We start from the raw sequence: 21648 nt of genomic DNA on the forward strand, positions 1-21648 counted from the left end.
AAATATATTTTTTATTGTTTTTAATTTTTAGCCCTGGATCACATGGATGAATTTTACTCACTTTAAAATAATTAATAATGATTGATTATTATTTCTTATACGAATAAAATTAATGAATTATGCAAATTATGAAGAATGTCAGTATCAATGTGTGTGTTTCTGTAACAAAGACTCACCAGAGAGGGCTTAATACCAATGCTTTCAGCTGCCTGGAAAGCCAGGGTGAGATTTCGCCCCTATAGGGAGAAAACAGCACTCACTGAATATTATTTACAATAGTGAAAAACAGGTGTCTAAACCCTGCTGAATTCTCCAGCGATGCTCTAGAGAGTGATGAAGCTTCCACACAACAAGGCCATTCAGTAACCTTGACATTCACAACACACCCAAAGAGGCTTTGTGAATAATTCAGAAGCATAATGTACCATCTCTTCCTGTAATCACTATTATACTTATGGCTGCAATTTGTCAAACAGATCTAAAGACTGCAGCGCTTTGCCTGTTCGTGGGTGTGTGTATGATTGAATAAACACACAGGGAGGGCAGAGCAGCCATTTATTTATTATGTATGTTTTTTATTTTTTTACACTTTTCCATATGCCGCTGTTTATGTATTCTGTCAACACTAATACATGAAGGCCTGTAATTCATTACATCTGGCAGGTCAGAAAAAAAGGAAACCTTTTCTGTTAACACGCTATGCTTGATTGCTAAATGTGTTGGCCACTAAAGTGCGATGATCTCCTAAGACCCTTTACTAACCAGTATAACAGTTATATATGTGTGTGTGTTTGTGAGTACCTTGTCATGGCTGATGAGCTCTTGGTAAGGGATGTGTGCAGGCAGATAGGTGTGTAACAGAGCACAGAACGCCATGCCATCACTCCAGCTGCTGCTGAAGTTTGTCACATCTATATTCTACAAGGAGAAAGAGAAAAGTTTAAAAACACCATGTAACCGAAATACAAGTTTTTAGCCCTTAAGTGTAAGTCTGTTTGCACTCTTCTTTTTTGTAAAAGATGCATGCTAGAGATGCACAATCTAGAGATGCACAATCAACCAGTTGCTGATTTTTTTCAGAGGATATTCATTCCAAACCTGTAACCAGAGACTGACCAATTATGCATTAATTAATGCTACATGCAAGAAGGGCACTGGTAATAGCTGACAGAATAGTCTGTATGACCATATTGGCCGCTGAAATTAAAGGTTGGCTTGAGAAAATAATGTTTTTTATTATATATAATATAATATATTTAATTTTAAAGCACTAATTCACTAAGAAGCACCTGTACATAAGTCTTTACTTTTATTAGTTTAAATGCATCCTTTACTGAAAAAAAAAGAAAAAACCGTTCCGACCCCAAACTTTGGAATGTTGGCATATAATATCGGTTTTCAAGAGCATCTGTCACTGTATTTTGCATTAGGTGTCAGACTGCACATACATTTGACAAGACTGTCTGATGACAGCTTTGTCAGTTTTCAGAGCTCACCAGAGATACTGTAATACACAGCGGTTCTGCAGTACTAGCATAGTGAAGTCTTCTCTCAAATACTCAGTTATTGATTTGAATGAATCAAAAGGGAATCAATGATTCAACTGAAATCAATCATTGATGCAGGTGATTGTTCACTGGAGCAGTTTTAAAGCTAGTATTGAATAAAGTACTGGATATATTTCTCTTGGTTTTGAATGTGTTTCTAGGCAGAGAGCTGCTGAACCCTCATGGAGTTTACTAGTGTGTCATGATCTTTTTTTAGGAATTATTCATGTCTGTTTTCAATTAAATGTTTATATTATAGACGGATATCTGCAAAAATGCTGAATTTGGAACAGAAATGGAGCACCTGACTTTCATGCAGTTCTTCACATGCCCTGCTTAGTATGTATTTGTTATTAAATATTTTAATTAAAAGTACATTCACCCCAAACTGAAAATTCAGTCATTTATTCATCCTCATAACATTCTAAACCTTTTTTCATATTCAAAACACAAACGAAGATTTGTTTTATTCAATGAAAGCCCAGTGCAAACAAAATTTGGCTTTATAAGTTGAACATAATTAAATTAGGATTTTATTTAAATATAAACATTGATAAATGCAAATACATAGAGATCGATCTTCAAATATAATAAAGCTCAAACATGCTTTCTTAAAGTGAGAACCAATGAGTTTTGTTCTTGCATGTTACACAAACATTTCTGAGCTTCTGAAACAAAACATTTAGTTGTGAGAACTTTCAATGGATGGACAAAAATTATGAGAATATTAAAAAATATTGTAATATGAATGGTCGTATTATAGGTTTAGAATGACATGAGGAATAAATGTCATTTCTGGGTGAAAAAGTCCTTAATTTAGTGTAGTACTGTCACATGTTAAATTCAGTCCACCAAATTTACAACTAAATGTGAGAAAAGCCTGCAGATATATATTAAGTGAAATAGCGTGTGACAGAAAACAAAGGACACAGAAGGAAAATAACTTGTTACATTAAATATTGGGATGGACCTCACACACTCTAGACTGTTATCTCATTGTGTTTCACCGGACTTCCTGCTACTTCCTGTATGTCCCAGAGCAGTCATTCTTCTTTGTATGAGTGCATGTAGTTTGGGAACAGGGCAAAGGGCCAGTGGCGACCCTCTTGGGCTCAGCCCTCATCAGCCCCTACTGGGCCTTCAGAGTCCCAATACTTCACAAACATCTTTTGATTTAGAATCAGATGTTCAATTTGAAAGGAGACCCCAATAGAAGCTCCATCCTCAGCTGGGCCACTGGGGCTGAGATGTAGAGAAGAAGAGAAGTTCATTAGCCGTCTCTCGAGCAGGTCAGAAGTTCTTCAGTAAGGACATCACCCACAGAGGGACAGTGAGGAAGGAACCATGTGAAAAATCCCACAATCTGTGCTACACTCTGAGTGGAAATGTCTTGACATTTATAATCATTTGTATTCGAGGCATCCAGCCTAAAATGTCTTGTGTTTTATTTGAAATATAGAGATTAAAGAAAAAATTATAAAACATATACATCAGACAAAATAATAATCTGGAGTACCATTGATGCTTATAATAATCACATTTTATTCACTGCAAATCTTCCATTCTGTGATAGTTACCACATTTCATTTGCACTTGTGTGTCAATTCAAAACACTGCCATCACTGACCTGTTGAACCTTGTGCTGTGTAATGTTTCAAAGTGTAGTGGAGCAGTGGAGGGAAACATTATCAGCAAATAATGATTTCTCACAGTTATCGTACGGCATCAGAAACAGGCTTTTATGGTGCTTTTACATCCTTTTTGGATCCTGATAGCCATCACCATTTGTTGTACTGTATTATAAAGAAAACAATCTCCTTTTGTGTCCTAAAGACAAATGTATGGAATGAGTTGATGGTACATAGATGATGACAGAATTTAAATTTCTAAGATGAACTATCCATTTAGAATTTGTTTATATATTTTTTTTACAATTTTCAATTGTATTGAGTGTGCACTTCAAATCTTAAAAGTAGACTTAGTAAAAATGGCTAATTGTAAATCAATATTTTAATAATCTTTTGTCATTCTTTAAATAAATGTGCTGACTAACATAAAACCTGTTTTCACCTCAGAAACTTTCCCCAGAAACTAGGGATTTTGAGCCGGTACTCTGTCTTTCCTCCTTGGGAACCAGGACCCAAATAAAGTTCCAGGTAAATGTTTGCCCTTTAGAATGTCCCTGCTCACGAGGTAATACTTTTTCAAGGGTCCAGAACTTTCCGAGGTGGGACTTTGGCGCTGGACTTGTTGATTGGTTGAGTTAACGCAGCATTGTATTAAAACCACCATTTATTTGCATAATTTTGTGAACATTGATGTTATTAATTATTAATTAAATTAATCAATGTAATGAAATGTAGTTTTAAGAGTTGTTTTAAACTCAAATCTGCAGTATATTTATAAAGACAGTATCTATTTGAAAATGTGCTTCACCAATTTGGGAGATGTGAGCTCCAGGCAATCACCGGGCGGCTCAGTGCTCATGTGTCCCGACGAGAGTAGCCTAACCTCAGCTAGTCCTTCTGACATTTTCCGCTGGCTCTGATGTTTCTGTAGTGGTTAAACAATTCGCTTTGGGCAAATCTAACAGGCAGTCTTTGGTCTCATGAATCTATTACTGAGCACAAAGTTATGTTTCATAATTATATATTTTTATATAAAAGTTATATATTTAAAACTTTATTAAAATGAGCCAGTGCTGTTTGATATAAGATTTTGTTTTGATTGTAATGTACTGTACGTACGTTCCCTGAACTACATTTCTGCAGTTATTGATAGCCTGTTTAAAATAAAACAATATTGTACATACAATGAAATGTATGGAATGAAAAATGTAAATGGAAGTTGCAGTAGCCAAGCTGAGCTGACTGACGTTATCAATTACGCTGCTGTTCCATTTGCAAAGTAACCGGACTTGAGTTGTTCCATCCCCAGGAGTTCACTCTTCAGTTAAACTTGCAAAGTCCAAACTACAGAGTATGTAAGCATGGAATTTGTGTACTTGGTATTGAGAAATGGCCCTGGCCTGGGAGGAGCAGTCGTGTGCAGTCCTACATCACCAGACTGACTTATTTGCCTAATTTTCACGGTACTTTAGGCCACAATGGAAACACAAGAAAGCAACAGGTCTGAGGGAAAAGAGTTCCTGGGAAATATGTCCAGGTAATTTCAATTCCAGGTAATTTCAGTGGAAAAGCGGCAATTTAAACCACACATAAAGTACTTGATTTTAATTTTAAAGATGCAGTCCGCAAGTGTTGCTTCTTTGTCGCAATTTGTGTTTGAAACCTGCAATTGTAGTTCTGTGGAATTAGTTCTGACCAACTGAGGAAAAAAAGTATTACAATAAATTGCACTACCGTTGTTGATTAAATCTAGCGATTGCTTAGGTCATTTCACATCAAACCGTGCAAATTATTATTATTGTAATACTTTGTTCTCAAATTCTTAATGTTTACATCAGCATTGCGTGAATATGTGTATATAGTTTGTATTTGCATGTAGATTTCAATTTCTGTACAGTCTAATCTCTAATTGTCATACCATTTACATTTCATAGAAAGAAATTATTTTAACTCCAAAAGCTGATTATTATTTGTTAGAACTGGTTCTCTTTAAAATACAAAACGTGTGTAATCCGACATAAGCTATAATCAGATGCCCATTTAAAACTGGAATCAAATCTAATTTCAATCATATATGTTTCATAAACACATAATTCTTTCTGGATTACAATCCACCATCAAAATTATGAATTTAATTATTCCAGCTGCTGTGAGAAAAGGCTATAAACGATTCAGCCACCAGCAGCATCCTCAAATGTGATAACTTACTAGCCGGGGCAACTTCTTTATGTTTACAGAAGTGATGTAATGACAGCGGCATGCTCGAAAATCTCACAAATTCCTACCAGTACCCCTCAAATTAAAAAAGATTATTATAAGCTTTTACCATCGTGAATCGGGCTAAAGTAAACTATAGTAAATTTTTCTTTAGTGTCCAAAAACATTTTATTAAGTTTATTCTTACATAATAAGTAGTATTATTTTTTTTATTAAATGCATATTTTAGTATGCTAAATTGTTATCTAAATAATAAAACAGCAATACATAAACATTTGGAGAATTTCTTATTTTAGAAGTGAGTTTCTTTTTTTTTTTCATGTAGCATCAAACTACATTAATCAACCTGAACATACAGAGCTAAAGTGCTTCTTCAGGCATTTTGCTCTTCCATTGATTTTCTAATATCTTCCTCTGACAAAAGACCTGCACAATCATGTAGACTGACATTCCTCACATGCCTGTCCTGTCTCTTATATTCACAGGTGGCCCAGAGAGGCTGATTATACACACATACACAGCCAAATAAACACGCACTATTGTACACAGTTCTACACAGGCTTCAGGAGGCGTGCGGGGGGCGTTTGTGTGTGTGCGGTGCAGGAATGCTGGGAGTGAGGCAGAGAAGCACGGAGTCACATCCCGGATGGTCTGAGTGTGCAGGGATGGGGGGGTTGGGTGGATAATGTCATCAGAGCAGAAAGAAAGCGCAAGAGGACGGGTACAAATGTTATAAAAACAGAAGTTTCCATCAGTACACTGGGACCCAGCTTCAAAAAGCAAACACAGCATCCAGTGACAGGAAATCACCCTTGCTCTCTCCAAAAGACAGAGACAGAGTGGATGCAAGACTGAACACAACCTGGTAGTTTTCGGTCAGTTTCAGTTTAAACAATATTGGCCCACCGATGTAGCTTACATTTCAGCTTGGAAACAAGCCGAATGTATTTTCAGGTCCTGCAGTACAAACAGAAAGCAAGCTTACTCATGTCAGTATGTAGTGGTGAGCCTAAATTGTCTGGTAGCAAAGAAAATGTCACTCTTAGTGTAATTGTATGTTTATGGTTTTGAATCATTGGTTTTAAGACTATTATATATACGCTGAGAAGCAGAATTTTTACTGAGAGATTTACTATGTATATAGACTTTCATAAGCACTTGACACGCGTTAATAGAGTCAACATTTAATTGCATGGTTGGAGACAGCAAACACACACACATACATTGCAGCTGGACTGTCAACAAACACAGAAAGGGTTTTCAATGATGGGACCACATCCTCTCCAGCACTGCTGGCTGTTATCTAACAAAACCATGACAAGTAGTGACACAAAAGCACAATAAATGACAGACATACTACAGTACATTATATAACTTAAGGGATTTCTGTCTGAATTACATACCCTCATGTCATTCCAAACCCATTTGACTTAAATTCTTCTGTGGAACACAAAAAGATATGTTTTCTTTGGGCATGGGCTGCTAAAAAAAAAAAAAAAAAAAAAAAAAAACACGTGGCCACAAATGAAATGATAATGGGAACGGATTCTTAATTCTTTGTCACGATTCTTATTTACACATTTCATGTGTGGGATGTACAATATAATTTTGATGCAATAAAAATTAAGAAGCTGACTCGTTGTCTGCTCTTTAAGGTGCTTTGATGTCACGCACCGATCGGTCTGATGGTGATGACCCGCTTCAAGTCGACCAAGCCTAATGATTCAATGAACCATTCATAAAGAACCCTTTACTTCCCTCCTGAATGAATCAGCCATTTGAACGAATCAAACAAATGAATAAATGACTCGATGACCTAATCATTAAGACATTTACCACCACCTACTGGCCGTTTTAGTTTATTATTTAGAGTATCATTTCATTAACGAAATAATTTCATATTTTCATAGTAATAATAATAAAATTAAGAAAATAAATGATTAAAGTTATAGTGCACCCAACCAAAAATGACAATTCTGTCATCATTTACTCACATGGTCCAAAAGAGTAAGCTATACATGTATGTTATACATTTTTTCAAACAAAATATTTCTTGCTGAACCTACTTTTTGTAATGCCTGTTTGATGCTTTACACGACAATGACTTCAAATTATCTTTTGGGAATCATTTCTCCAAATTTGATGTGTGATTCATTTGATAAATTAATCACCACATCCTGTAATTAATTAGATTAAAACGTTTAATCGCTTACCAGCCCTACTTTATTTACATGGCATTGGCCGAAAAAGGACCATAATTACCGGTGAACAAAGCTGAGGTAAGAAGGGGCTGTATGATGAATTAGAGAGCTGAGAGGAGAGACACAAATAAACTAGAGATGTCAGGGTCAGAGCTCCTCAAATAGTCAGCCACTGTCTGTCTGCCCTGTCCATACACAGCCTCAGCAGTAACCACCCTCAGACCGCCACCGGGCCATGAGGAGGTGAGGAAAGGAGTAAGAGTCGGTTAAACTATAAATGACTCCTGGGTGATGGAAGATGCGTAGGAAGATATATTCGAGAATGCTGCTTTTGGCTTAGTTTGTTGTATGTTGAGACTGCTAAAAGCAGGAGGAGAGGAAGTACAGTGTTTTCAGGCATTGTGTAGTCTGATATTTTTAGATCAAAGTGAATGGTCTAATTGTGCACTACAGAAAACAAAACACACAAATAAGATCACTTTTAAAATTCCTAGACAGCTGAAAGGCTAAATGGAGGGGAAATTAAGATTTATCTGTCCTAAGACCAGGGATGGGCAAACTCGATCCTGAAGGGTTGGAGCAAAACGCTGCAGGTCACCTGCCCATGCCTGCCTTAGACTGGTCTAAAAACTAAAAAAAAAATACATCTAAGAAAAAACTGAGATGTAAATGTTACCCAGAACAGAACATTTTGCTTGGTGAGCTACACTCTTTAAAAAGGTGCTTGGCATTTATGGCTCCATGAAGAAACTTTAACATCCATCCCTGAATCATTTCCATTGCATAGGTTCTTCTTAGTGATTTTTTTTTTAATTATGAAAATATTCTTTAATAAAAATACATTATTAAAGAAATTTTCACTGCAAGGTTCTTTGGGGAACCCAGAAAAGATCTTCACTGAAAAATGTTTTCTTAAAAATCCCTCTTCTAGAACCTTTATTTTTTAAGGGTTTGTGTGCTAATAACCTCTGAGCCATATAGTTTTCCTGAGAAGCAGAACTGTAAGGACATCTGGGGGCTTGCTTCCAAGAATATCTATTCTACAGGGGCCAAGCAAGCTAGAAGTGAGAGAGGGACAGACAAAGGGAAAAAGAGGAAAAAGCCCCCCACTTCCTCTGTTCTCTTCCCCTATTCCTGGAGGATTGTGAAACACATTTCTCTGTATCCTCAAGTCATTCTTCATCTCTGAAACAACCCCTCCTGGATAGGCCAAGGCCCCAGCAGTGTTGTATTTGTTTGTCTTAGAGAACGAGAAAGATGCAGAGAGGCGGATGAAGGGTGGCGGAGTGCAGGCCCAGCTGATTCCTCTGTTTAAAAGGACATGCCGACCCCCTGTTTTCATTCCTCATTGTCTCCATCCTGAACAAACATCTCTAGGGATGTCTTTTTGTTAGCATTTTTCTAAATAAAATGCAGCTGACCTAAATAAAGTACTTCAAAGAAAGTAAAAAAAAAAAAAAATTAATAGTAAAAATAAATAAGTCTACAGTGGGAAAAATATTTTGAGGGAATCGAGGTTCTGAAGAGGATAATTTTTTATAATATTTGTTATTTTCCAGTTAAAGGACTAAGTTCAACAGGTCAAACTAGACACCAGACTGACATGTTGCCTAAATGCATGAAGTGTAAATTCTAGTGACTTTGGCATGATACTTTTTAATATTAATGGTATCAGTCCAATAAGCAAAATAGGCCAATATATTTTGAGTTGATAATTTATTGCCAAATAACCATGGGTTCTCATATATTTCGTTAAACGTTTGTTAAAATGAAATGTTTACTCTTACAATAAAATACTTTTTTTTTTTTCCCCAGTTGTACGTTTTAAATTTAAAACTTTTTCTTTTGTACATGATGTGAAGCCTGCATTTGGACTTGTGAAGCAGGGAGGATACTCAGTAAAACAGCAGACTGACATCTAAACAATATCTAGAGGAAAATCATATTTCTGGGTCAGTATTGGCCAAAATCTCTATATTGGTTTATCTCTATCAATTAACCAGACATTTGTCTGCTTACAGCAATAAAAAGGAAAGCTTAGTCGATTTAGAATTCAAATGACACCCATCTTTGTACAAAATGACTAATATACTGTAAGTGCTATTATGAAAATATATACAATAAAATACTTCATACCCTCTAGAATGCTTTTCTCCATAGGACAATAGCACCATGCAACAAATGCTGTGAATAGAGCTCCAGAAGCCAGCAACAGAAAACATGATAACTCCATCAGACACATCCTTTCACAATCAATGACTAGCTAACACTTTCAAGTGCATAGTCAATCCTCAGTGCATAATAGACTGGACAGAATAGGATGCTAAAAATACCACACACAGAACCTTCAATTCAAAACAACGTGCAGAGGTGAAACTTGTTGACAATTGTGCCTTTATAAACAGTGATTTGGGTGGATGATTCATTGGAGCTCCATTTGAGTCTGTGTTCTCATTAAGTTTCCATCATTCACACTAACTGTGTTTCTGCTCTGCATATATATATGTCAATATTTAAAGTGGATCAAAACCTGTCCTTTCATTAAAGTTGTCCTAAAACCAAAATGCGTTCTTGTCTTAAGACAACTTTGATTAACTTTTTTGATCCACTTCAAATGTTGACTACTCTCACTCTCTATACATATCCTCTATATATATATATATATATATATATATATATATATATATATATATATATATATACATAGATAGATAGATAGATCGACAGATGCAGATTCAATATATACACAACAAAGTAATATGTTTATATAAAATATAATAAACTATATTTTTAAATGACAGTAATGACAAAACAAAATGTACCTAATTTTCATAAAAATAATATTGCAACAAAAAAAAAAGTCTATCATCTGTCCTTTCATGTGAGGGTTGGGGTTCAGACACGGGCCATCCAGACTCCAAACAAGACAAATGAGAACAATAAAGTAGCCAGTTTGGTGACACCTCATTTGAACTGTGCAGAAGAGGGCTGTGCTTATTTAAATGTGAGTCTGAGTGACGTTCGATAATCATAGCGCTGAAATGAAAATGTGTCTTTTAATGAGGCTTATCTCAAAGCTTATGGGATCCAAACTAAATGAATGTTTTCTCAACCTTGACACACTATCAGTGAGGTTCCTGCAGTTGCACTCTTAATTACATTAACACGACCCACCTAGCTGCCACACAGCCAACAGTGATTTGACTAAGGTCAAAACATTATTATTAATGATCATTTGTGGGAAATAGGTGGTAGAAGGAGGCTATGAATGATTGTGATGTGAATGGATGGGGGGACTGAAATTGCTTTGAGGAAGGGCTGGTTGGAGCAGGTGACAATGCTGTCCATCTTAGCGCATTAGTGGATAATTAGTTGCTCTCTCGCTCTCACAGCTGATGTCTCTTATGACATAGTGGACCAGTAGCCCTCCTTGACCTTTTCCTCAGCCCATATTATGCTCAATTTGGAGCATGTGTTGAGCTAACCTTTTCCCAGATCTGCAATGTGAGAAGAGGCCTGTGGCCATTGCTGTTCCCATCAACACAATCTCCTCCCCTCTTCTCTGCACAATATGAAAATGGATAAATGCATGGTCGTCCAGTGACCAATGAATGAAAAAAACACTTGATTTCAGACAGTATTATTCAGAAATAAGCAATAATTAATATATAATTTGCATAAAGAAAATAATGTCTTTAGCATAATTATAATCATGTTTTAAGTATTCATCTTCAAATTTTACATTTTATCAATTTAGAAATTACTGTATATGAAAAAAAAAACACTTTATGGTCACTAAAATAGGCTAAACTTGCACATAAGTGTAATTATATGTTATTTATATAGGAATTTAACTTATTCTGTGTAGTCAGTGGGAAGGTTTAAATCCCCATATACTAAGAAATATATATTTTCATTCAGCAATGATGCATTTAAATGATCAAAAGTGAATGTAAAAACATATGTTAAAGATGTCTATTTCAACTAAATGCTGATGTTTTGAACTTTTCATTCATTAAAGAATCCTGAACAAATGTAGCCTGGTTTCTACAAAATATTAAACAGCACAACTGTTTTCAACACTGATAGTAATAAATGTTTCTTGTGCATCAAATCAGCATATTAAAATGATTTCTGAAGGATTATGTGACACTGAAGACTGGAGTAATAATGCTGAAAATTCAGCTTTGCTTCAAGAAATAAATGATCATTTACATAGTGTTGTTGTTAGAGGCTATTTACACTAACTCTCCCAACCAACGTGTGATTGTGATAGTCAACACTACAAAAGATGATCCCGACCGACCCAAGTTTCCCCTTTTCCAAACTTTTTTCTCCCTTTTCAAATCTCATATCACAACGGAAAGGCATTTATTTTCAATAAAAATTAAGGAAATAATCAAAAAGTAAAAATAAATAAAAATAAAGTAACAGGTAGGGTTAAAGAGCCACACAGATGGGAAATCAAAAATTACCTGTATTACAGTGTATGATGTAGCTGTCCATCAGTGTAAACAATGTGCAAAGTAATTAAACCAAAAAGTACACGATTTATAAAGTTATTGGCTTCCAAAGTAAGGAGTCGACTCTGAATCGCTGAAACGTGTCGTTATAGATTTCAAATCTTTTGCCCATCTCTATGTACGTCACTAGGAACACTTTGCATAATAATTTCCGCCTACCGTGTTGGGAGAAACGAACTCTGACCTGCCCCACCCCCCCACACAGACGCTCTGGTTGGTGTGAGAACATCATGTCGAGGAGACAGTGTGTTTTTAATTGTAAAGGCAAGTTTGTTTTATTTTCACTGCCAAAGAATGAAGATCAGAAGAACCAATGGCTAAAGTTCATGTTTACCAAAATAACAGAGCAGTACAACAAATGCCTTTTGTTGTGTTCACAACATTTCACTGATGACTGCTTTTCTAATCTCGGTACAGCGGGATTTTCAAAGCGTTTGGCCAGAAAAGAGGGTTCATTACCAACTTTATTTAGACCTACGAGCATCTCCGAATCACAACGCGAAGTATGATTATGAAGTTATGTGTCTGTTTTCTCCCGAGCATCGTATCAGTATGTGTGCTGTCTGCAGCCTTTGTCTGCACTGATCTTCATTTACAAACACGTCATTAAAATGAAGTGTAACTCCGTGAATACTCAACGAAGAGACATGAGAGAGATATCTATAGAAAGCTTGACATGTCTACTTTAAAACTAAACAAGTGCTGCTGAAAACAGATACTCAGTGATAAAGTAATCCATATGAAAACAACGCAATGTCAGTTTTTCACATCTCCCTTCATTATATCTAATGTGACCACACCCCCGCGCTGAACGCGCTATTCAGATTCAAACTGAAGCGCGCGGCTTGAATACACCCACACAGAAGAACAAGCAGCGAGACTGTTCAAGTTTTTTATTTTACTGTTTGCTTCGCGGTAAGAGGAATAAGACATAATTCACCCCAAACAGATGCTAACGCATTGTTTACCGTGGAGGTGTGTGCGGAACAACCAATCAAATCTGACTATGTCAGTTGACCAATCAGAACACAGTATGCTACCGAAAGGTGGGGTTTAAGGAAACTGAATCTTTTGAACAGCTTCGTGCGAACCGTTTGGGGATCTCTGAGAATTGAGGTAATTTTAAAATGAAATTTTGACAAAATGACAATGTTTTTTAACCTTGGATGGATTTAAACCTAATGTACAGGACTTATAAACAGTGATAGGAAGCTTAGAATTTTCATCTTACTGGCTCTTTAAGGTAGGTGTAGGAAGGGTTTATTTTACCAATAAGGTGGCATCCATTTAATTATTTGAATTAAAATTATAATTTACACTCATGCTTTGTTTCTTCATGCTGTTTTATAATGTGCAACAATACTTAGGTGCAGATATTTGCCACAATTTGCAATAAGTATAATAAACAGCGGGAAGTCCTCTTATTTTAACAGTGTAAATATAACCTATATCTATTGGCACTTAGTGTAAATAGCATATCGCCATGAAAATACTGCTATTTTCTCTTAGTGTGAATAGCCGCTGCCTAAATTTTAACATATATTAAAACAGAGGGCAGTTATTTTAAACTAAAATATTTTCACAATATTGATAATTTTGCTGTTTTTGAGATCAAATAAATGCAGCCTTTGTGAGCAAGAGATTTCTTTCAAAAACAAATCTTGCCAATCCCACACTTTTGAATTGTAGTTTATTTAATTCTTTATTTCGGTTTTGTGAGTGAATTTGACCCAGATATTTTTTTTTGAAAGGTTTTATGGAATTCAACATAGTGTAGAAATGTAAGAAAACTGGTTTCATTTCAGCTGAGGGCTGTTACATTAGAGTAAAAAGTCCACTCTAAGTCACTTTACCAGTCACAAAACCACATAACACTTTACAGTCATAATAAATTTAACTGCTTCACACACCCAATGTCTGGGCCAGGCACAAACAAAGAATCTGATTCCATGTCAGGATTTAAGCATCGCCATAAAGACCGCACAGAAAATATTTACATCATATAATCGCCAGAAGCCTAATTATTTTCAATGCTAAAATCCACAACTACTTTAAGCCTCTTATTTTGATCTGGCCACTGAGCGCTGATTATTTTTTTCCCTCCAGACAGCGAGTGGTTAAAAAATCCCACATTGATGAACAGAATCTCTGCAAGTCAGAGGGCAAAAGATGAATAAGTACTGTACTGACTACAGTTTCTCCATATTCAACAAAGCCTTTTATCTCTTAATATACTGTTGTCTTTGCTAATGACATTTAAGGGTGTACACACACTAGGCACGGCTGTCTTGAACCAAGGCCAAGCACGACTGTCCCCCTCCCCACTCCCCCGCTGGCCTGCACTTCCCTCACATTACACATTACATTTACATTGAGTCATTTAGCAGATGCTTTTATCCAAAGTGACTTACAAATGGGGAGTACATGAAGTTATTCTTCTTGAGAGGCAAACAGACACAGGAAGTGCTTGTAATATTAAGTTTTAGACATTGTTCAAACAAGTACAAGCTAGAAAGAGAAGGTTTACGATGACACTATGTAGTTTTGAAAGTGATGAGTTTTCAGCTATCGATTGAAAACTGTCAGGGATTCAGCATTCCAGATAGGGGCGGGAAGATCATTGCACCAGCCAGGAATGGTGAACGAGAATGTTCTGGAAAGTGATTTTGAGGCTCTCTGTGATGATACCATGAGGCACTGTTCACTAATGGATCCAACCCTCTACACTGAGATAAAATAACTCGCATATGCGACTAAATTTTACTCTGGGTGACTAAATTATGTCTATAGTTAGCCATTGGCTAATAAATTCGTAGATTTTGCTCGTCAGTGTGTGTGTGCTCAAGACTATTATAAGATTAGCACAGATATATTTTCACTCACTGAACACTGACTGAGCGCTTCAGAGTTCTCTCTCCATCAAGCGATCTGTACTTTTTAAATTCATTTCAATGGACGCACAGCGCATCTGTATTTGCCGAACTGTATACTCTTTGTGAAGGCGCAAGACTCACCGTAGCTTTGCTGATAGCGCTGTTTCTCACACATGCACAGAGAGAGAGCGAGAATCTTACCACGCTGAATAGACGCACTACATGTAAACTATATTATTTGTTTTTTTTTTTACTGTCAAAATAATGGAGTTCATTTAGACTTATTCAGCTTTTTCGAACAAGCAGTAGATATGCCAGTTTCTCCGGTAGTGGGTGGAGCTAATGTGCAAATGGCAATTTCATTGGCTGGCGCTAATCTATTACTGTCCCTGTTTTGATTTCAGCAAATCAGTTTGACCGAACTCAGACAACGTGATTAATATTCATGAACTCAGCAGTTCATCAGTCCATAGTGGATTGTATATTGTTAGTATGGTGGTAGAATTAGTAGTAATATTATCTTTTTATAATAATTTATATAATCTATTATTATTTTATTTTTTTACAAACTCTGAATGACCAAAAATATCTTAAGCATCACCACCCATCTTAAGTTCAGTTAAAATGACAATGTGCATTCATGCATGGTTACCAAGTTTTAGTTCTAATCACTGAAGTTCTATCATTAAATAGTGCTTAATACCATAATATAATGCTTGACTGACTGATTAAGAAGCTAAGATTTAAGATGCTGTGCCTTTTTACAAAGATAAGCTAATTGGAATCATATATGTGTGTGTGTGTGTGTGTGTGTGTGTAATAGTATATCAGTCTGGCGAGTAAACTGAAAAATTGAATTGTCAATAGTGATTATATTGCCAAGGTGTGCGTAGAGAGTTGGGATCACAGATTTCTGGAGGGGATGTATTTGGGGGTCAAATGCGTTTGGGGGTCAAGGCATTGTTCAAAACATCTGTTGTGAGTACACCCTAACAGCCAGCTTGGGTCACCTGCGAGCAGTTGGCCAGTATCTGGTGCTTAAAACATCAATGCAAACCAAGTGAACAGGTCTCTGTTTTCCAATGTTATGCAAAAGATGATGAAAGCGGTAGGAGGGGGGAAAAAAGCATGAGTGCCCCATTCATTGTTGAGGCTAAACTGGAAGGTAAGCGTGTTAGCGCTAATCTTCCTCTCACACATGACACTGGCAGAGCATATAGGGTCTGGTCCCCTGAGGGTTTAATGGGCCTCAGACAGGCTATTAGAGCAGTGAGTGAACCTATAGAAATATTATCTGCTCATATACAATCGCACGTGACCAATTACACATTATTTGCTTCTGGGAACACAAATACTGGCTGATACATCTCAAGTGGCACAAATACCAATTTGTCTTATAGATCATTCAGTGTTGGGTAGATTACATATTAAATATAATGTGGCACAGATTAGAAATGACATGACATTGATATTATTATGTAACTATTATTTAGTGTCGTGAGACTAATCTCATATTATCTGGGCAAAAATATAAAGAAAGGCTTAAAATGTTTCTTGTGAAAATACTGAAAAAAGATGCCCTTTACTGATAGATGATCTTAACCAGCTCCATTTATATAATAACATTTCCATTTGTGACGACAGTTTGTGAACCAAGATTCTCCAAGTAAATGTTCCCACAGTATTTGTTGTAATTGGTCTTGGCAAAGCAATGCAGACTTATTGGTTATTTCTGTGGATTGCACAGCTAGAAACCCCATGAAATAGTTTACTCTATTTAAAAGGAGTTCTTTGATAAATACACTTTGTTTTGGAATTTTATTAAAGCTTTTGTCAGGATATTGATGTTTATATACAATATTATTACTTTTAGATAAGACTGCATTTATTTGGTCAAAAATACATACAAAAACTCATACAGTAATTTGAAATATTATTACAATTTTAAATAGTTGTTTTCAATTTTAATATATTTGAAAATGTAATGTATTCCTGTGATGGCACAGCTGAATTTTCATCATCCATTACTACAGTGTTCAGCCTTACATGATCCTTCAGAAATCACTCTAATATGAAGATCTTGGTGCTCAAGATTTCTTAATTTTATCAGTGTTGAAAACAGTTGTGCTGCTTAATATTTAAACCATGATACATTTTTTTTTTTTTTAAGAAATAAAAAGTTCAGAAGAACAGCATTTATTGTAACAATGCAAAAGGCTTTACTGTCACTGAAATTAAGTTTATAAAATTAGCTTTTAATTTTCAATGATGGCTGGTGACAAAGAAATTGGAAAATCCACTCTACATAAGGAAAGATATTTATGATCATGCAACACAGCACCATCTGTAATTATTTCTCATCAAAATAAGTACATGTAGTTTTTTATGAAACTCACACTAAAAAGCCCTGAAGACTCTTCAGCTATCTAATACAAAATGATGGTTTGACATGCTATACGAACCACTAAAATCCAGTTTGCTCATATAAATGTTGTGATGTATGTTTCACTGGTCACTCTACTGTACAATTGCTTTATTATCAAGTTTAAGCATTAAATGTGAAATATCCCTTTCGAATCTCCAAAGAGACACATTCCCAAATCATACTGGCAATAAATCCCCCTCAAAACCACAGTCTATTAAAGAAAGAAGAATGTTAGATATCAGAATCGCAGAGAACATGTGCATACTTTGAGGTAAAAGAAACAGTAGGTGAATCTGTTTTCTCCTCAGTTAGAAAGCAGAAATTTAAGGGGGCCTTTGTCATTTTTACTGAGAGGAAATTAGGGGTGGGATTTTGAAATGCCATGAGCTGGATTATAAATTGAGCCGCTCACACAAGGGACTTATTTTATGAAGTATGGGGATAAGCATGTTAAGACAGTATACGACCACATACTCTTTTGTAATGACACTTCTGATAATCCACTATCACGACCCAAACTCAAATGTAGTTAAGTATTCAAACTATGTAAGACCATCAAAAGTCAAAAGTAAAAAAATGTGTTTAAACTTTCAGCCATCACACTTTCAGCTTTCACTTTCAGCCATCACAGTGGTGCAGAAATGACACATTTCACTTTTAAACGTCAGTTTTTTCACTCTGCGTTCCTTTGGCAATGTTGTATTTAAACAGTCATGACAATAATTCTTGCCTGAAAGTTGAAAGAGAGGGACAGGGCGAGAGAGGGGGTCAGGGCCTGTGCTCCTTACCGGATAGCCTTCTGTTTTCTTCTGGCACCACTTCAGTAGAGCGTTCCTCTTAGATCCACCATACTCCCGCGCCAGAGCAGACAGAGGGTCTGTTCTTTCCACACTAGCAACAGGGGACACACACATACACATGTACGCTCACTAACACTGCATCTGTACATGTGTGTGTGAGACATCATGGGGTTTTGACTGTGTGACATGCACCACTAACATTTAGTTACTTCCTAAATGTGATTACAGCATTGAAAGAGCTAAATGTATTTGCGTAATCTGAAAATCTGTACAAAATGTATACTATACTTGGGATAAATAAGGTAACAACAGATTGTGAGTGACTTTTACTTGACGGGTTTTGTGTTTAAGCACTGCTAAAATCCTCACACACATGTGAAAGTACATCAGTACATCAGGAGCGTCTGTCTGCGAGAGACACAGCATGAAAGCTAATCAGATTGCCTTGTTGTTTGTTCGTGGGAAAATTGGATGACTCTGTGGTCATTGCACTGGAACTCCGAACACTATATGCGTCATTGTTTTATTACCTTTTACACTGATTTAATCCAGGGGGATTACATTACTATTTATGTGAAAAAGATGAATAATTTTATTCAGCAAGGATGGATTAAATTGATCAGAAATTACAGATTTTTATATTATATATTTTTTGGTCTGCAAGTAAGCATGAAGACACTGAAGAGTGAAGTGAAGACTGCTGTAAATTTAGCTTTGCATCACAGGAATAAATTACCTTTTAACATATATTAAAGTAGAAAACTTTTATTTTAAATTGTATTAATATTCACTATACTACTGTTTATTTTTGATCAATGAATGCAGTCTTGCTGAGCAAAAGAAAATTTCATAAAATAAAATAACAAATCTTGAATGATTTAAAAAATATATTTTTAAAATCAGGAACATTTGAATAGTAGTGTATATAAAGGCAATCCTGTATTTTGTAATATACATGAATGTCTGTTTTCACTGACACCTGACATCAAGGAACTTCATTTTCCCTAATTTCATTTAAAAATTGTAAAAAAAAAAAAAAAAAAATGTTTAAGAAGTAACAAATGGTGAAATGTTTTTAAATTATGTTACAGGACCATGAAACATTTACATATTCATGTCCATTTCAAACTACAATCTTAGAAAATCTTGAAGAGTCCATGAACACATTATCCGTCAACTTCCCAACAGTTTTTGAAGTAGGACAAAAAAAGGTCATGACAAACGTTCTATATTAAATACCTTTTTCTTTTTGTATCAGTTTGTGCCAAGTACTGTATGATTCTGTTCAAACTGTGAATCACCAAAGAGACTGACTTGCGTAACTCGAGGCATTGTTTCTAAGCAGGACAGCAGGGGTTAGTGAAACGAAAACAGGGAGAAAGTGTTGAGGAATGCGAAATGCAAGTGTAACATGGATAAGAAATGCAGTTCAGGTCTTTCTAATCTGAGTCATCTTATTAAAAAAGTAAAAGTAGCTGTGTGTCTTTCTTTTAAGACTGAGTCATCTGTTGTTTTAGTGCCCCTAGTGAGGAAGACGTTCACTGCATCTGTGCTTTTATGTTTTTGAAGCTTACTTGAGTTTGCTGTTGGCTCTGTTGTAAGTAAAAGAGGATGTGCGGCCATTGAAGTGAGATGGAGTTTTAATCACAGACTCGAGGGACGGACTCTTCCTCATAAGAGACGAGGCCTTCAGTTCATCACACGACCCTGAGAGAGACAGAACCACAGACACACAGGGGAAATGTAATATTGTGTCCCATTATTGCCACAATTCTGGAGAATATCCTAAGGACATAATAAAATCCACAAAGAGAAGACATGACACAATATTGAGATCATTTAATAATATTAAGATAACTGATACTATGAATGCCAAAGCAAACCACTTTCTGAAGAAATAATACACCAACATTATACATTATACATGAACAAAATAATAAGATTTTAAAATTTTGCACATGTGAATGATTTCTGAAGGATCATGTGACACTGAAGACTGTAAATGTAGCTTTACCATCACATTACAATAAAAAACAGCTATTTGAAATTATAAGAATTATCATAACATTCCTGTTTTATTTATTTTTGACCAAATGAATGCAACATTGGTGAGATATTAAAATATTTTACAGACCAGATTGAAAGAACTGTTTGCACTATAAATGTACAAATTTTTCTGTTGTTACCCATTCATGTCCCATTTTTTGTGCTTTTTTTGAAGCTTTGATTGTGTTTACAGTATTCAATATAACACGTGTTCATGTTTCGCATGTAAAAAAACACTATTTTTCACACAATTCCCCTATCTGTATACCGCTGTTTTCACTGTCATAAAAACGAACTGATGACTTCCTTGTTCTATAAAGTCCCTCCTTCAGAAATATGTAACGAGTTCTGATTGGGCCAGCGGTTCCTGTGTTGTGATTCGACAGCAGATTACAGCACGCTGCCCTCCTGTAAACACCCGATTGGACTAGTTTTGACAAGCAAGTGGGCAGGAGCATGTGCTGGAGATGTATTTATAATCACAGGAGCGTTTTTACTGACGAGATGCGCATGAAAATTGCATTTGATTTTTTTGCACAGCCCTAATATCTAGTTAACAAAGCTAAACAGCGTTGCCCTTTGTGTAATAAGTTACAGAAACTGTTAAACGCACCAACTTAAATAATAAAATACACTTACCGGTTGTGGTCCATAAACAACACCTTCTCCAGACAAAGAGGGAACTGCTCCATCTTTCAAGAATAATCTTTGTGCGAATCCGGCATTAAACTGATTGAGATTGAGGAAGCTGACCTCAGCTAAATGTGCTGCACATAGTTTTACATGTGGATTATAATTTTCGGGAACCGAGTTAAACATAAATTTAAACCATTAATCTCCAAGTACAGCATCCCTGGGAAGCCCAAACAAAGATGATTGGACTCTGAGATGAAAATAACAGCGTTTCGACGACATGGCGACAAACACAAATGCAACTCTTAATCTTCTCCATCGCAGCGCAACAAGGCCACGCCCCCCTTTTTTTGTATTCATGTGGACGGAGGTTAGTCAAAAAAAGGTTGTGGTGACATCATTACTGCAGGAACTAGAGGGATGTAGTCCAAACGGGTTATTTTTTGTAGGCGAATTCTGTTTAATCAAATATCTCGCTTGGCATTGAACTTTGAGCTTTAGAATTTTACAGATATTATTTATACTCTAACAACATTACACACAAACTAAAGTTTAAAACATGGGATCACGAAGAACGGGTTCTTTAATTCTTCCATGTGTCATTTGATCTGTTACAAGTTATTTAAATTCTATTTTAGCATTGGAACCAGTGCTCTAAACAGATGAATTTTAACTCATCTTAAAACGCTGTTAAGTTTTGCAGCTATACTGTACTTTTGAAAAATTATTATTTTCCTTTTTTTTCCCAGAGCAAT

General features: G+C 35.9%; 1 protein-coding gene and 1 long non-coding RNA gene across 4 annotated transcripts in view; one reads left to right on the forward strand and one right to left on the reverse strand.

Moving 5' to 3' along the window:
- LOC127957415 (cytospin-B) overlaps positions 1-21648 on the reverse strand; it is a 130085-nt gene that overhangs the window by 12221 nt on the left and 96216 nt on the right. For all 3 annotated transcript variants that reach the window (XM_052555946.1, XM_052555947.1, XM_052555948.1), the window contains 4 exons: positions 19789-19921; positions 18203-18305; positions 802-918; positions 177-236 (listed from right to left, as the gene is read on the reverse strand). In XM_052555946.1, the coding sequence (XP_052411906.1) occupies positions 177-236; positions 802-918; positions 18203-18305; positions 19789-19921 (413 nt within the window). The remainder of the gene's footprint in view (positions 1-176; positions 237-801; positions 919-18202; positions 18306-19788; positions 19922-21648) is intronic.
- Positions 940-7027, forward strand: LOC127957429 (uncharacterized). Its single transcript, XR_008153799.1, has 3 exons — positions 940-3703; positions 4485-4712; positions 5878-7027. It is a non-coding gene; the product is annotated as an uncharacterized LOC127957429 (long non-coding RNA).

The sequence above is a fragment of the Carassius gibelio genome, chromosome B5 (assembly GCF_023724105.1).
Source record: "Carassius gibelio isolate Cgi1373 ecotype wild population from Czech Republic chromosome B5, carGib1.2-hapl.c, whole genome shotgun sequence".
Lineage (NCBI taxonomy): Eukaryota > Metazoa > Chordata > Actinopteri > Cypriniformes > Cyprinidae > Carassius > Carassius gibelio.